Source organism: Chelonia mydas, chromosome 5 (genome assembly GCF_015237465.2).
Source record: "Chelonia mydas isolate rCheMyd1 chromosome 5, rCheMyd1.pri.v2, whole genome shotgun sequence".
Lineage (NCBI taxonomy): Eukaryota > Metazoa > Chordata > Testudines > Cheloniidae > Chelonia > Chelonia mydas.
Window position 1 is genome coordinate 28,024,214 of NC_051245.2, and position 17,740 is coordinate 28,041,953.

Sequence of the window (17,740 nt, forward strand, 5' to 3'; positions counted from 1 at the left end):
AGATGAATTCTTCAAAAACACACTTGAGTCTTCATTCAAAATTATTACATAAAAATCTTTGGCTGTGCTCTCACCCTTGCTGTGCTTGCTTTCCACTAACGTTGGAGCAATTGAGTTCATTCATTTTACCTGAATGAATGGATGTAGAAAATGAAAGGTACGCCAGCACACACAAGTAATTGCATCAGAAGTGCTATGTATTACAGTCTATAAGTATCTGCATGAGGAACAAATATTTAATAATGGGCTCTTCCATATAGCAGAGAAAGGTATAACATGATCTAAATGATGGAAGCTGAAGCTAGACAATTCAGACCAGAAATAAGGTGTACATTTTTAACATTGGAACAATTTACGAAGGGTTGTGGTGACTTCTCCTTCACTGACAATTTTTAAATCAAGCTTCGATGTTTTTCTAAAAGATACGCTTGAGGGATTATTTTGGGGAAGTTCTATGGTCTGGAAGTAACTCCTGAAGTGACAATCTGCATCTAAAATTAATGGTCAGACTTCTCATTAGGCACAGAGGAGGGGGAAAATGCTCTTAGCCACTGCAGCTATCTGGGCATCCAGAATCAGATGTGGATCTAAAATGACCTATCAAAGTTGTGAACTTGTGTGACACTACCTTAGTTATATAACCTCTTGCATTCCTTCCCACACCTACCAATATTACCTGTATTTTGACTGAATTGAGCCTCAGCTAGCTAGCTCTCTCATATCCAGGTCCCAAACTCTGGAGTAAATTGCTATTACGTTGGAGTAAATTGCTATTTTTCTAGCATTGACTGGTCTCATGCTATCTCATTACTGTTTGTGTAACAGCCATCTCTGCTGCCTGTGTCACATAAGCAGTCCTCCTTCATCCATTCTTCATCTCTTTTCAAATTTAATTGGAAAGCATCTTTTCTCCTGATCTGATTTAGTCTGTTTTGTGGGGGGATATGAGCGGGGGGTGTTTAAATTACTTATCATGGTGATGAAGTGCTGCAACCCTTGCCTACATCTCAATTTCTCTCTCTCATTTTTAACTCTAACTGTGTGACATAGCTATGTTAAGCCATGTAGTATACAGTATATTTGAATGGAAAATATAAAGACAAAAACTGTTCCTCCACAGCCTTTTATTGCTTGATCTTGCCATAATTGTGCCCCTATAAACCACAAACACTTTCAGTAGTTTTTCTACTAAACTAAGGTGTGAAATATTAAAGTGTAAGTTGTTAGAAGCCTTGAAAAGTGGAAAATACCAATTTTGTTTCCATTGCTACCTGTAATTGCTTGAGGCAATAAATTCCGGCAGTTGAAGCATATATAGGTTTCAAAGGTATTTCCCTTTCAGTTCAAATGCTTTCCCTCTTTGGGACCGAAAACTCTTGCTTTGGCTAGAAGTTGGATATTTTTAAGTGTTGGTCAAGATTTTTCAATACCAATTTTTACTGTAATTATTAGGTTTTAGAGTAATATACAAAAAATATTAATACTTTCAGAAACAAAAGACAATAGGTTGATCATAACGTAACATAGTAAACATCAGGGGCACACCTCCCTTAACTGCACACCTCCCTTGATGACCCAGCTTCCACAATAAACAGCCACCAATGACGAGCAGGGAAGTCCACGCTTTATTTACAATATGGAGATATCCAACAAGCAAGACCTAAGCATGCAAAGCACAACACGCTGTACAACATTAGAATGAGCTTCATACCACCAGCTGTCAAACTTCCCAACTTGGGAATAACACACCACCGCAAGAAGCGTGCTAGGTGCTCCCTCATACAAGACATTATTGCTCACCTCACTACCTGGAAGTAATAATCTAATTTAATCTAATCAGAGGGAAACACATGTTCTGCACACTTGGGATGTAAGTGCTGACCTCTCAAACCTGGCCTAAAATCCACCCAAGTTGACAGTATGCAAGGGCATCCTTTCATGAGCCTGACCCTGAACCATTAATTTCCAATTAATTTCAATGGGAGCAGATATGGATTTATATAAACTTGGGACAGGAGGAAGGAGGAAAACCCTTTGCACCCATGAATGTACCATACACTGGAAGGCATAGAATGAAGAGCCATATCGGGTGATCTAGTCCAATTCTATCCAAGTGAGACATAGCAAATATATCCTACCAATACATACAAGTAGAATTACAGCCCCATGCACAAATCTTCAAGTAGGAGAACTTTCCTGTACTTGAAAGATCTGCTCTGATCCCTCTCAGTGCCAACGTTACCCTAGTGGAACACAGATTCTCTTGAGGCTGTGCAATAACAGGATGACCCTTTCATGGCTGTATAGACGGTCTTATTAACATATATAGTACAACAGTTTTACAGTGCCTGTTGGTCCAACAAGTATAGGTTTATCAGTAATTCTATTATAAAGCCTGTCTTTGAGGGATTAAGGAAAATTTTATCTGAGCTGAAATTTAGCCTCTGAATATCAGCCCTGGACAAAATATGTTTTCCAAATTACAAAAGAAGAGCTTTAACTATTTTTTGTCACAGAAGGGAAAGATTATACACACACATCTCCCATATATGGGTGCTCTATACATTAGAACCCCACCCATGAAAGGGAGACCCATTATGAATTACTGAAATTTTAGAATTAACCAGCAAGCAAACAAAATGAAGCATCCTGTGTTCCTCGTGTGCAGTACAATATGTATTTTGTTCATGTATTTTAGCAAGTGTACACAGCCCCCACAAAGCAACAGAAATAAAAAGAGATGCTATCCAGAATAAGTGGCTTGTTAAAAACAAAAGATCATCGAACTCTTTATGAGTGCAGTGCCATACCACAAGGAACCTGACCACACAACACAGCAATAGATTCCCTTCTTTGTAGTCTTGCTGTAAAATCACCATAGCACAAAAAAGTTGCATCTAAAGATCTATTCCTAATCCATTCCCCATTGTGCACTGCAGACTCCTAACATTTTATGTACTGTTGCGTATAAGGCGATATACTTACGTATACTGGGATGGGTCAAGGTAAGAGCAGTTCCAGTCTCAATTTTGAATGTCCTTTCTTCTGTAGGTGTAAGTTAAGTATTTAATAGTGCCTGAATATGTGTGGTGTAATTGTTGCTTGGTTTTGCACCATCCTCCAAATAATGCATGAAGTGCCTGATCCAATGCCCATTGACATCAATGTGAATCTTTCCCCTGACCTCAATAGGCTTGGAATCTGACCCCAGGTTTACAAGGACTATCTGTGATCTGTAACTTCTTCATAAAAAACCCTATCCTCTATTGAAAATAAAGACTTCTGAGAACAAGCTTGCAGAGTCACACTTCAATTGTGTTGATCTATAATGTTAATTATTAACAGGTTTGAGCTGTAATACTTAAATCACCTTTCTCTTTTCCAGTTTCTTTTTAAGTATCTGATAATTAATTACAGGAGAAACAGCAGATGTTGTTTAGACTGTGCAATTAAGAAATTGAGTTGGATGAAAGCAGTTATGATAATGTAATCAGTGTTTTCAAATTGTATGTGTGAAGTCTTACAATATGGGTTTTAATATCAACACCTAGCTGATAGTATGGAAGCAGCAGAAATTCAGGTCTTTGCTTATCTGTCGTTTTGTCATATTTTCTTTAAAACCCTTTTCCTCTGAAAAAGCTACTTCAGAAATAATGACCCCTTCTATTTTACCCTGTTCCACTGCTGCTAAAAAGAATTCTTCCAACACTTGATAAGTAACGTTAGATTTCCAAAGAATACTAGCGAAAGATTATGCTGCACTATCGGGCTCTGATAAAAACGGTATCATCAGGGGTTGTCGAACATTCCTCCTTCTCAGTTACGGTCTCTACTGTGCCTGAAGCAGACACAATCACTACTGTTTTAGTTGCTGAAACAGTTTTCTCCTTCTCTGCGATAGCTGCACAAACTGCCACAATCTCATCACTTTCAAAGTCATAGTCTGGAATTGATTCATGGGCAACATCTGCTTCTTTTGCCTCAGCTTGCGTCGCCTTAGTCTTTGTTGCTTTCTTTTGCTGTTCATGCAGCTTTCTTGCCCAGGTAAGGTCTTCCTTCCATAGTTCAGGGCTCATTGGATAGATGTGCAAGGCCACCTGAAAGCTGCGAATTGCCTACAAATGAACAGAGAGCGATTAGCATTTTTTGAACTGACATGTTTAATCACAGAAATGAAAACAGCCTTCTAGATCGTTTAGTCCACCTGTGACTAAGATGACTGTTTAAATATCTTTCTATTGCTCCGTCCAGCCCACTTTCAAAATCAAGTGACAGCACTTCTCCCCTTTTCCCTAGAATGCTTTTCCATGATTAGTTTTACATATAATTTGGGCCTGATTTTTGAAAAATCGTATGTGCATGCCTAATTTGTGTGAAAATAGAACGAATACATGAAGAAATCAGGTGCTTGCCCAGCAAACGGTACATAACTTGCAATTGTCACGTGCAGATACCCAGTTCGTGCATGCAACTGTGCTAATTACCAGTGCAAATTAGGATTGCAATTGCACACACAACTGTTTGAAAATCAAGCCCTTATGAAAATACTTGCTATTATTTCAAATGAGAGTTTGGCAGAGGATTGAAGTCTTGAATATAATAAAGTGTTCTTTCACATATTTCAAGGCAGCAACAACCTTCATACAAATTAGCCAATCCAACAAAATCAAATATAAAACTCTCTTAAATCGTAGTGCCAAACAATGAATACTAATTTTCTCTCTCTGGAAACATGAACCATTCTGAACAGAAACACCATTTAAAAGCAGATCACAGAATTTCACTGTTATACAAAAGAATGACGAAATGCCCTAAAGCACAATGGAGATGAAGGGTCACATGTTGATAACCCAAAATTATAAAAAGGGTCATTTCCCTATAATTATGCATTTTGACCACGCTTGTTGTAAGAGAGTTTAATGCTAATAAGAACATGACAAAAGTATACGATCAATTAAAAGAAAAAAATCAAGCCAAACTCATTTTATTTTGTTGGCTCTCCATTCCGCCTACCTCCTCCCCCCTACACACACACAGGAGGACAAGAGCAGACAGATGCAGTTTAATTTAAAAGAGAAATCTGGATTATTGAGGTTTATAAACACCACCCACATTGCCCATTTAAATTAGCACGTATCTCATAAATAGATCTAATACTATGCACTGTTTTGGCCACAAGATTAGCAGCTTTCTGGAGCATGTAAAGCTGATCTCATCAGGGAACTATGGCAAAAGACAAACTCTCCCACTTTGCAGAGCTGTTCAAAGAAGTGGAGAACTTTTGTGAATGATCTAGCTTTCTTCCCAAGCAAGAATACTTACTAGCTATTTGGACAGGTGTCAGAGGACAGGCCAGTCCTTGCTTACAGACAGCCCCCCAACCTGAAGCAAATACTCACCAGCAATCACACACCACACAACAAAAACACTAACCCAGGAACCTATCCTTGCCACAAAGCCCGTTGCCAACTGTGTCCACATATCTATTGAGGGGACACCATCATAAAACCTAATCACATCAGCCACACTATCAGAGGCTCGTTCACCTCACATCTACCAATGTGATATATGCCATCATGTGCCAGCAATGCCCCTCTGGCATGTACACTGGCCAAACTGGACAGTCTCTACGTAAAAGAATCAATGGACACAAATCAGACGTCAAGAATTATAACATTCAAAAACCAGTCAGAGAACACTTCAATCTCCCTGGTCATTCGATTACAGACCTAAAAGTCGCACTATCACAACAACAAAACTTCAAAAACAGACTCCAGCGAGAGACTGCTGAATTGGAATTAATTTGCAAACTGGACACCATTACATTAAGCTTGAATAAAGACTGGGAGTGGATGTGTCATTACACAAAGTAAAACTATTTCACCATGTTTATTTTTCCCCCCTACTGTTCCTCACATGTTCTTGTCAACTGCTGAAAATGGCCCATCTTGATTATCACCACCAAAGGTTTTTTTTCTCTCCTGCTGGTAATAGCTCACCTTAACTTATCACTCTCGTTATAGTGTGTATGATAACACTCATTGTTTCATGTTCTCTGTGTGTGTATATCTATCTATCTATCTATCTATCTTCCTACTGTATTTTCCACTGCATGCATCCGATGAAGTGGGTTTTAGCCCACGAAAGCTTATGCTCAAATACATTTGTTAATCTCTAAGGTGCCACAAGTACTCCTGTATCTATTTGGAGTGACCACCTTCCCGTTTGCTAATCTAAATTGTGGCTGTCTCCAGCAAATCCAAGTACTAGGCATTCCAGGATTATCCAGGACAAAATGAAGAGAGCAGTAAATCTCAAAAGTGTCACTGTCAGATCAAATAAAGACTTTTACACTTAGTTATAAAGGGGAAAGTACTGAAATACTGGAAAAATGCTGGAGCACAAATTATAACCGATTAGATTTTAAATACAAATGGATTTACGATTTACTGTATAGCGTTTGACTTACTATATGCATTGCTTTTATGATCTTATGAATTCACAGTAAAATTAAATTCACTGTAAAGTCAGTACCTCTTCACACAAAACTGACAAAACCTTCAAGCCAATGAAAAGTATTTTGATTCCTAAAAGCAACCACAGCCAAAGCTGACTGCTAACCAAACCAAAGTATTTTGCTTATGAAAATTTCCACCTCACTGATCCAAATTCAGCTACAACTGGCTACAAAACCATTGCTACTGTGCTGCAAATCAGTGGTGATCATGCTGAGATATAGTTTAGCCTTACAACCAATTTATATAGATACTTGACAAGAAAACAGACGTGATCAGCTGTTTAACTACAAAAGCAATGTTTTCCCTTTAATTTAGCGAGTACACAAAATATCTGAGTTGCTTCAAAATTCTCTGTCCTTCTTTTGGGTGTAAAGAGCTGCAAGTTATTCTTGTCAAAATACAGAGGAATCTACGTACTCCATTACATAAATTGATCCTAACACACAAGAAATAGGAACCCATGATTTCTTTTAAGAATATGTTATTGGTATTGTTGTTCTGATAAACTGCCATTCAATTCCAGGAAAAATATATATATTTTTTATTTTGGAGGCATATTACCAACTCTAAAGGTTCTGCAATCAAGGGACTCCAGACACAGAGAACAGTACAGTTTAATTCTTGCAGAACAGTTGTCATTTTACTGATTTTAATCAGCTTTTAACTTCAAGAGGATATTTGGAGCTGTGAGTTAATATTAAAATGCCCTCAACTGGAACTTCTTAAAGTATTGAAAAATGAAAACAAAAACGTCCACTTAAGTTTTTAAATCCACAGGGCAGGGACCTATCATTGTCCATAAAGTACCATTCACATTTATGGCACTGTAAAAATATAATTATCATAAAATATAGATTAATAATTGCAGGCAGATAGACAGATGTTCTAGAGTCAACAACGCTTCTCTCAGTATTTTGATGTGTAGCCTGGATACTTAACATGAATTCAATAGATCATGCTCTTTCTGTGTAAGCCTAACATTAAGCTAGGTATTTGCATATTATAATGCTTAATATAAAGAGGTGCAGAAAACTGGTGGGATTAGCTTTATATCAGATCAAAGATCCTCATAAAAGTGCAGCACTGTAATGTATGGAAAACATTTTATGTTGCTATCAGAAATGTTTTAATGTTTATCAATTTCTGCCAAAATCAAGAATTGAAAACAACAGAAAACAAAGCAATCCATGAGTCCACCCAATGTTGGTTAAAGTATTTGTAACCACTTGCTAGTGCCCTCCTATCTAGTTTGAAACACCCATACAGAAGGTAAGATACTGGTTTTTATTCTTATTTCTCATCCAGTTTACATCTTTAATCACACAGACTGCTGCCCTAAACCAAATTCTGCAGGATAATACTATTATGCTAAAACCATTCATATCTGTGCAAATCGGCTACTTTTAATTCACATTTCTGGAACAGCTTCGACATCCCTCTAGTTTATTCTAATTGCTTAACTGGTATTTAAAAAAAATATATGACACTAGCTATAGTCGAGACACAGCTTTATTCTTATGCACATCTGTGCTGTGACAGCATCTGCTTTTTAGGGATTCCACCACTGTACTTTAAATGCACATGTACTTTCTCTGGGAGCCTTTCCTTTGATATCCATTTTAATCCATTCTTCTCCACTTTACACACCTGAAAACCTCATCTTTTCAAAAGATTTTATCTTTGTTATCGCTGTTGAACTGTGTCGGTTACACCTTTCTCCCGTGAAGCATTTCCACAATTGGTTTGCAGTCTTTAGAAGAAAAAGGTGGTTTTAATCACACGGCTGTCTGTATAAGGAGTTATTTATTATAGGAAGAGCTAATACTGACATCGATAGTTAAGACTGCCGCCAACATTTTCCATTGCAACCAGGGTGGATAAAAATCAATGATTCTTTAAAAAAATTTAAAAAATCGTTTTTTTTTTATTTAAATTGGAATTTTTTGATAAAATGCTTTTTGAGGAAAAAACCTATCTAAAGATAGTTTTAATTAAGATACACTATAGCTCAGAGATATCTCATCATGGTATAGGGATTATAAATTCTAATTCTATAGTATGAGACAATATATTCATGTAATGTTTAAGAAAAGTTTTGTAAATGAGTTCCAATAGTTCATGGATTACGGACCCAATTTTATGGTGTTCCAGGGGCTTCTGTACAGATTATTTAGGTTAATCTTTCTATCTACCCAATGGGACTCAGTGCTCAGTCTAGAAGACACTATCAGACATACTTAGTTTTGCAGTTCTCATACTGTGGATTTGTGTCTCTAGAGATAACATGCTTGTTAACAGCAAAAATGTTTTCAAATAAATAAATAAATAAATAAATAATAAATAAATAGAGGTGAGAAATAACAGACCTCAACCCTACTGTCCCTCTGCACATGTGTCACAGAGTCAACCCCTTACCTCTCTCTAAAAGTGCAAAGTTTCAAAAAGTTCAATGAATAGATTGTTGGGGGCAGAATAGATCTGGACAAGGAGAAGAAGTCTGGAGATAAATGAGAGAAGGGAGAGACAGGCAGTAGAAACAAAAGTGAAACTGTTTCAGTAACATATTCCAGAAGTCTTGAGGTCTTTCTGAGTGTAGCCTTCATTGATTTGAGATCTACCATACCATTCTCTCACTAGAAGGGAAAACCTATAACGGCAGCAGGCCGTAAAAGAGAGCCAGTTTGGGAATATTTTAATGAAGTTCCCCTACCCGTGAGTAAGACAGGCATGGGTGCAAAATGTAAACAGTGCAACAAAGAAATGCAAGATCTGGTTGCCCGAACAAAACAACATCATGAGAAGTGTTCCTTCTCAGGAGGAAGCTGCGTTGAAGATGATGAAAGGAACATGTCTGAACATGCAGGATCTCCAGGTTGGTAAACTTTTTTGTTTCATACTTCTTTCTTAGGGACTGCCTGTCTTCCTTCTGGACTATTCTTGAATTCTCATGTTTGAGCAAAAAATATAGTTGTTATTCTATGGTACTACCATTTTAGATGCAGTTGTGATAAAAAATAAATAGCTGAAATAGGCAGCTCTTCCTTTTACAATTTCACCTATAAAGTAGTATTGAGTGTCAGTGAATGCAATGAGTAATATTAAACGAGCAGCATGGTAATAATAATTAAATAACTGCATTGACTTCTTTTGTTTAGGAGAATCCATCCTCAACATACAGGATTCTGAAGACTATCCACCTTCAAGATCACCATCATTTTCTATACATTCAGAATTATCTATCATAGTGTTACAGTCACATCATGTATGTCACATAGCCACAGTATATCATGTAGCAAAAAGAAAAAACCCTCCATCATCCAGAAACAACCATAGATAATTTTGTGATACCAGCAGATTACAAAAAGATAATTGATGGAAAAATTGCCCGGTTTGTTTATGCAATGAATTCTCCTTTCTGTATGATTAAGAACCCACACTTCATTAACATGGTTCAGTCATTAAGAGTAGGATACAGTCCACCCAACAGACCAGATGTCACAGGCAAACTGCTGCAAAAAATGTATGAAAGAGAAATTGAGCAGTGTGCAAAAGGTCTAGAGGGTGAAATTGTTAACCTGAGTCTTAATGGCTGGAGCAATGTCCACTATGATCCTGTTGTATGTGCTTGTATCCTGTTGTATGACAATAGAAGAAGGGAATGTCTTCCTTACAGAAACAATTGATACATCAGGAAATGCACACACAGCAGAATACTTACAAGAAATAGCAGTAAAAGCTATAACAAACTGAAAAAAAATTCAAATGTCTAGTACACAGCTTGGTCACAGACAATGCTACAAATGTATCCAAGATGAGAAGAAAATATTTAGAAGCGAGTCCCAAGCTAATAAAATACGGTTGCAGTGCTCATTTGATGCACCTCCTAGACAAAGACTTCAGTGTTCCAGAAATAAAGGCTAATGTTGTTAAAATTGCAAAATACTTCCGTAACAACCACTTTGCAGCAGCTGCTCTGAAAAAAGTGGGAGGAACCAAGCAAACTCTCCCACAAGACGTGCGATGGAACTCAGTAGTGGACTGTTTTGAGCACTAGATCAAGAACTGGCCTAATCTGATGACAGTTTGTGAACAAAATCGTGGAAAAAACAGACGGCACTGCCACAGCCAAGGTTCTCAACATAGGGCTTGAACTATAGAAATAGAAATGTTGAACACATGCTGAGTACCCTGAAGCCTATTTCTCCAGCCTTGAACAAAATGCAGGGAAATCACTGTTTTATTGCTGACGGTGTTGAAATTTAGAAGGAACTAAGTGAGATCTTAAAAAGAGAAATATGCAATGACAGAGTTAAATTACAAGCATTAAAAAAACAAATAGGACAAGCACTATCTCCAGCTCATTTTCTCGCAAATATTCTCAATACTCGGCACCAGGGTCAAACCTTAACTGCTGAAGAAGAGGAGATGGCTATGACATGGACATCCAGCAACCATCCCTCCATAATGCCAACTATAATAAACTTCAGAGCTAAGGGTGAACCATTCAAGAAATATATGTTTGCTGATGATGTTTTAAAGAAAGTCACACCAGTGAACTGGTGGAAGTCACTTAAGCACCTTTCAGAGACAGCTGAAGTGATAATCTCACTTATAACAGCAGTAGCTTCTTCTGCCGGTGTAGAAAGAATATTTTCTTCCTTTGGACTAATTCATTCCAAACTGAGAAATTGTTTGGGACCTGAAAAAGCAGGAAAGCTTGTTTTTCTTTTCCAGATTATGAACAAACAGGAAAATGAAGGTGAAGACGACTGAGTTAGATGCAGAAGCCAATATTTTAAGTTTCTCATGTTGACCTGACTCACATAGTCAATTTAATTTTTGTTTTGTTTTTTTTAATATTTCATTTAACTATTTTAGTTAAAAACTATTTTAACAAAAACAAATCTGATTTTAAAAAACTTGAATGTTTAACTAAATTCAAAAATTCATATGCTTGTTTTGTTAAAATATTATATGGTTGCTGTTGAAGAAAAAAATCCAGAATACATAACACTGTTGTTTTAGTTAAATAAAACAATTTAAATGTCTGTCTGGTGATGTTCTCCTCCTAATACACCCTGGCAAGAAAATCCTCCAAATATTAATGATTAACCTGATGAATTGGAGATAGTTCACCTCCCAGTGACTTCATAAATATCTGCTTCAATTACCTTTAGTAAATGAAAAAACCAATCATTCATTTTCTGATATAGGTTTAACACTAATCTGAAAAGTTTTCAAAATAAATCACTTTAAAAATGTATAGCGTGTTCCGTCTACAAATGAAACCTACATCTATCTCTGAGTTGTGAAGAATATATATTAAGGTTATGACAACCAACAAGAATGTACTTTTATGCAGAAATCTATGATTAAATCAAGTCTTCCTGACTAGTGATTTAAATCATGATTTAAATCAATTTGATTTAAATCAAATCCATTCTGATTGCAACATCCTCGTTTGAGTTGCTTATTATTTTTTCAAACTTTAGCCATTCAGTCCAATTTTTTCCAGTCCAGGTGCCAGTCTCAGAATGATTTTATTTTTTTAAATTTTAGGAGTTTTAAAAAAGTTTTTTAAAGTTTAAAATTTTGTAAATGGTTCATCCATTTCTAAGAACAAGGTCTGGGGAAAATATGTGGTTTTGCCCATCAAATCACAGAAACATAGGGCTGGACGGGACCTTGAAAAATCATCAAGTTCATCCCCAGTGCTGTGGCAGGACCAAGTAAACCTTGACAATCCCTGACAGGTGTTGTTAGAAAGCTCCAATGATGGGGATTCCACAACCTCCCTTGAAACCTATTCCAGAGCTTAACTACCCTTATAGTTTGAAAGCTTTTCCCAATATCTAACCTAAATCTCCCTTGCTGCATTACTTCTTGTTCTAGGTTCAGTGGATGGGGAGCACAATTGATCACCACCCTCTTTATAATAGCCCTTAACATATTTGAAGACTCTGAGTCTTCTGTTCTCTAGACTAAACATGCTCGGTTTTTTAACCTTTCCTCATAGGTCAAGTTTTCTAAACCTTTTGTCATTTTTGTGGCTCTCCTCTGGACTCTCTCCAATTTGTTCATATCTTTCCTAAAGTGTGGTACCCAGAACTGGACACAGTCCTCCAGCTGAGGCCTCACCAGTTCTGAGCAGAGCAGAATTATCTCTCCCATGTTTTACATATGACACTCCTGTCATCTCAAAATGATATTAGCCTTTTTCACAGTTGCAACATATTGTTAACTCATATTCAATTTGTGATCCACTATAACCCCCAGATCCTTTCCAACAATACTGCCACCTGCCAGTTATTCCCCATTTTGTAGCTGTGCATTTGATGTTTCCTTCCTAGATGAAATACTTTGTACTTGTTGTCATTGAATTTCATCTTGTTGAATTCAGACCAATTCATTAAGGTCCTTTTGAATTCTAATCCTGTCTTTGTAACCCCTCTCAGCATGGTGTCATATGTGAACTTTATAAGCATACTCTCCATTCCAGTATCCCAGTCGTTAATGAAAATATTGACTAGTACCACATTCAGGACCGACCCCTGTGTGACACCACTAATTACGCCCTCCCAGTCTGACTATTTCTAACTATTCTTTGAATACGGTCTTTCAACCAGTTTTGCACCCACTTTATAGAAATGTAATGTAGACCACTTTTACCTAGTTTGTTTATGAGACTATCACGTGGGACTGCATCAAAAACCTTACTAAAAATCAAGATATCACACAACTACATCTTCCTCCCATCCATTAGGTCACTAACCCTATCAAAATAGTAAATTAGGTTGGTATGGCATAATTTGGTTTTGACAAATCCATGTTGGTTATTCCTTATAACACTATCCCCCAGGTGGTTACAAACAGATTGTCTAAAATGTTTTCCAGTATCTTTCCAGGTATCGAAGTAAGGCTGACTGGTCTATAATTCCCCAGGTTGTCTTTGTTCTCCTTTTTAAAGATAGGTACTATGTTTGCCCTTCTCCAGTATTCTGGGACCTCACCCATCCTCCATGAGATCTCGAAGATAACTGCTAACAGTTCCAAGATTGCTTCAGCTAGATTCGTAAGTACACTAGGATTAATTGCATCAGGCCCTGCTGACTTGACTACATCTAACTTATCAACATATTCGTTAACCTATTCTCTCTCTATTTTGGCTTATATTCCTTTCCCTTTTTCTGTTGAGTATCTTGTCACCATTAACCTTTTTAGTGAAGACTGAAGCAAAACTGGCATAAAACACCTCAGCTTTTTTCATGTCATCAGTTAGTAGCTCTCCTTGCCTATTAAATAGAGGACTTACACTTTCTTTCATCTTTCTCTTGCTCCTAAAGTATTTAAAGAACCTCTTCTTATTGCCTGTTATGTCCCTTGCTAGGTGTAACTCCCTTTGTGCATTAGCCTTTCTGATTTTGTTTCTATTCTTCTGTTCTCCTCTTATCAATTTGTCTTTGTTTCCACTTAATGTAGGATTGCTTTTTGATTTTCAGGTCACTAAAGAGCTCCTGATGGAGCCGTACTGGCCTCTTAGACTATACTTCCTAGCTTTCCTCCCTATCACGATAGTTGGCAGTTGTTCCTTTAATACTGTCTTTTTGAAAAACTGCCCCAGCTCTACTGAACTCCTTCTTCTCTTAGATTTTCTTTCCATGGAACTTTACCTACAAGTTCTCTGCATTTATTAAAGTTTTATTTTTTGAAGTTTTGATGTTAATAGATTCTTACAACTATTTCATTGACAAGCTCTAATGCGTCCAGGATTTGGAGCAGTGACCTGAAATTTGATAGAGAGGTTGCCCTGGTGTCAGGGATGCATCCTGTGCCAACCTTGTGAAAATCCTCCCAAATTTGACCAAGTTATAAGCCCCTACAAATCTCTGTTTGCACATTCTTGATAGAGGTTTGTTGGAGGCTAACAACATTATTCTCCAAAGGTTCTGCCTTTGCTGAGCACGCTCCATCCCATCACAGCTCCTATGAGTTCACTGGACTGAGCTTTCACCAGTCCCACAGAGTAGCTAAGCATGCTCCATTCCTGAACTGCAGGATATCCAAAAGCTAAGCAGAACTTTTCTTGAAATTCTCTCCTCCTAACAGCAGTGGCTACTGTGACACCAGCCTGACTTGTTTGAATGCAGAGGGGAGAGGTGATGAGGACAAAAGAATGCTGAGACCGGTGCCTGTAGACACAATGGCCTCTGGCAGCTAGAAAGAGCAAGTTCAGGGAAAGCTCTGGGCTGGTGCATGCTCAGTACAAATGAAATCTTCAGATAATTTAGTTGCCAAGCTAACTAGTCTCACTAGTGAACTTCCTCTACTTGTCCTTCCTTCCATTCATCCTTCCCCTCCCACAACTCTCCTCCTTCTCTTCTATCACAGATGCAGAAGTTTATCTTCGCTTTCCTACAAACCCCCCCACTTGTCCCACTGACCCATCCCAACTCCTGATCTCGCTCACGCCAATCTCATTCCCGACCTTACTCTTCTCCTTATCTTCTCACTCTTCTCTAGCTCTTTTAGCTAACATTATAAACACGCTTTAGTCTCTCCTGTCTTAAAAAAAACCTACCCTTAATCCCACTTGCCTCTCCAACTACCATCCCAAAATCCCTTTTCCCTTCCATCTCTAAGCTCATTGAAAACTTTGCATACAATCAGTGTCTGGAATTCCTCTCCTCAAGCTCCATCCTAGGCCCTCTCCAAACTGGCTTCCACCCTTGCATTCCAGTGAAACTGCTCACACCAAAGTCTCTAATGACCTCTTCCTGGCCAAACTGCAGAACCAGTACTCCTTCCTAATCCGCCTTTATTTGTCAGCCATCTTTGACACAGCTGACCATGGACATTTTCCTGAAATCTTGTCTTTCTTTAGCCAGTGACTCTGTCCTCTCCCAGTTTTCTTCATACCTCTCTAATTGCTCCTTCAGAGGATCCTCCTAATCTCTCCTCAATTTTTTGTGTGGGTTCCACAGGGCTCTGTCCTTAGACCCTTCCTATTCTCCCTCTAACCAGGTCTCCCAGTAAATTCATCTGCAAACACAAATTCAGGTACCGTCTCTGCTGGTGATTCAAATACCTCTCTATTTCAGACCTGTCATCTTTCATCTCAGCTAAAATCTCAGTCTGTCTGACATCTTTTCATGGATGACTAGCTATCGACTAAAACTCAACGTGGCTAAAACAGAACTCTAATTTCCCTCCCAAGCCCTTCTCACTACTTTGTTTCTTGATCACTGTGGACATTATCATCCTGCATGCCAGTGAGGCCCATAACCTGAGCCTCATCTTCGACTCAGACCACAATCTGGGTCCTCACATTCAGCCTATGTTTTAATCTTGCCAATTCTTTCTGCATAACACCTCTAAGATATGGCCTTTCCTATCCATTCACACAGCTAAAACTCTCTCTCTCTGGTCCAGGCACTCATCATCTCGCATTACAGTGTGACAATCAGGATCCAGGGAAAAACCATCTGGACCCTGACTGTCACATACTGAAACATCCTTCTTTGTGGCCTTGACAAATGCAATTTTGCCCCACCTATATCCACTCAGAATGCTGTTTCAAATCATTTCCCCAGCCTGTCATTTGGACCACATCACCTCACTTTTGCATCCCCCCATGGGCTTCTGCTTCTCTACTGCATCAAAAACCAGGAACTTATTTTCATTTTCAAAGCTCTTCAAGGCCTAACCATACCCTCCATGTAATGTCTCATTCACTATCAAGATGTCAACTCTGCCTTCCATCCCAACAGCCGCCTCCAAACAAGCACCTTTATGCTTTCTCCCACAGCTACCCTTCTTGCTTGATTAGAGCCCTGCCCCTATAAACATCTACAAAGCTACCTAATTTTCCTCCTCCAAAACTCTCATTAAAACCCTTCTTTTCTATTATACTTACAAAAACCCAGAACCCTTGACAATGATTAGGCTGCTGCTTTGCTGAGACCACTGACTACCATACTGACCAATACTGTCTCACTGTTCCCTCGCACTTTCCCGTCTGTCTGTATCCATCTGCTCTTTCTTGTTTTAGACTTAGCACTTTGGGGAAGGTTTTTTTGTTCTGTGTTTGTACTGTACCTAGCACGCTGGGAACCTGGTCCATGACTAAGGGTATGGCAATATAAATAATAATACTGAGCATCGGTGAACTGAGATTATTCAGAGGTTTATAATTTAGCCAAATTTGGGCAAATTTTCATAGGGAACAGCAAAAGGCACATCCTAGGCATCAAAGTAACCCTCCCCCTGGCCAAATTTCAAGGCCCTGTTCCAAAACATGAAGGCATTAAAGCTTCACGGCAAAATGTTTGTAAGAATTTTTTTAAGATGGGTAAAACTTATTTTTCCTAATCTCTTTATCAGAAACAGCTGAATCATTTTAGCTGAAACTTTTAAGAAAAATCAGCAGACACCCAGCATGGGAAATTTCAGGCCAAATGGTTAAAGTCTGCAGTTTTAAGTGACTGAAAAAGGGTCTGATCATGGGAAGTGTTGGGCAACTTTTGCCTGCGGGTGGCTTTACCAGGTCTACCGATAACAATCGTAAAATTATTTATAAAAGAACAGTTAGGGTTTTAGAAAACTGGAGGCATTTCTAATTTATAGATTTGGAAAATGGGAAAGCTCAGTGGGTAAGTGCCCCCTTGAGTTACAGAATGAGTAAAAGTGAGTTTGGAGGGAGCACATAAATGTAACTAAGACTTTCAAGAGAGGTCAAAGACTGGAGCAACAGAAGTGTAGAAGATTAGGATTAAGGTGTATTGGCAGAGTTTTGTGAAGAATGCTTCTTATGCTTCACTGTTATAACCTCTTATTTCTGTGAGTACCAAATTCATACAAAGAAACATGATTTTTTAAAATATATTTGCTCTAGAATTGATGGAAAATGGCCGAAGTTTAGTTCAACAACATATTAAAGTAAATTACACACTAAACAATTAAAACAAATCAATTTTAGTTCTGACTGGATCATCATCAACTTTAATATACCGAAGAAAAGATTGAAAGTATTAACTATCTGCTATCTGACTGACTATTTGGCCAATCAACTAATGGATTGGAAATGAAAGAATATTTTGTGCCATCAATTTAAAGACTGAGTCACATTTCCTCTGTTCTTTCTTCTTATGTCAAAGCGTCTGCACTTCTTTATTACATTTTCATTGTACTTCTCTTATTTTTGATGGATAATTTAATACTTGATA

General features: G+C 38.0%; 1 protein-coding gene across 2 annotated transcripts in view; it reads right to left on the reverse strand.

Annotated features, from left to right (window-relative positions):
• Positions 1 to 1,602: 1,602 nt before the first annotated feature.
• The window catches only part of TTC33 (tetratricopeptide repeat domain 33), a 114,565-nt gene continuing 98,427 nt past the window's right edge, over positions 1,603 to 17,740 (reverse strand). For both annotated transcript variants that reach the window (XM_007065725.4, XM_037902724.1), the window contains exon 5: positions 1,603 to 4,115. In XM_007065725.4, coding sequence (XP_007065787.1) covers positions 3,762 to 4,115 — 354 coding nt within the window. In that variant the 3' untranslated portion in view covers positions 1,603 to 3,761. The remainder of the gene's footprint in view (positions 4,116 to 17,740) is intronic.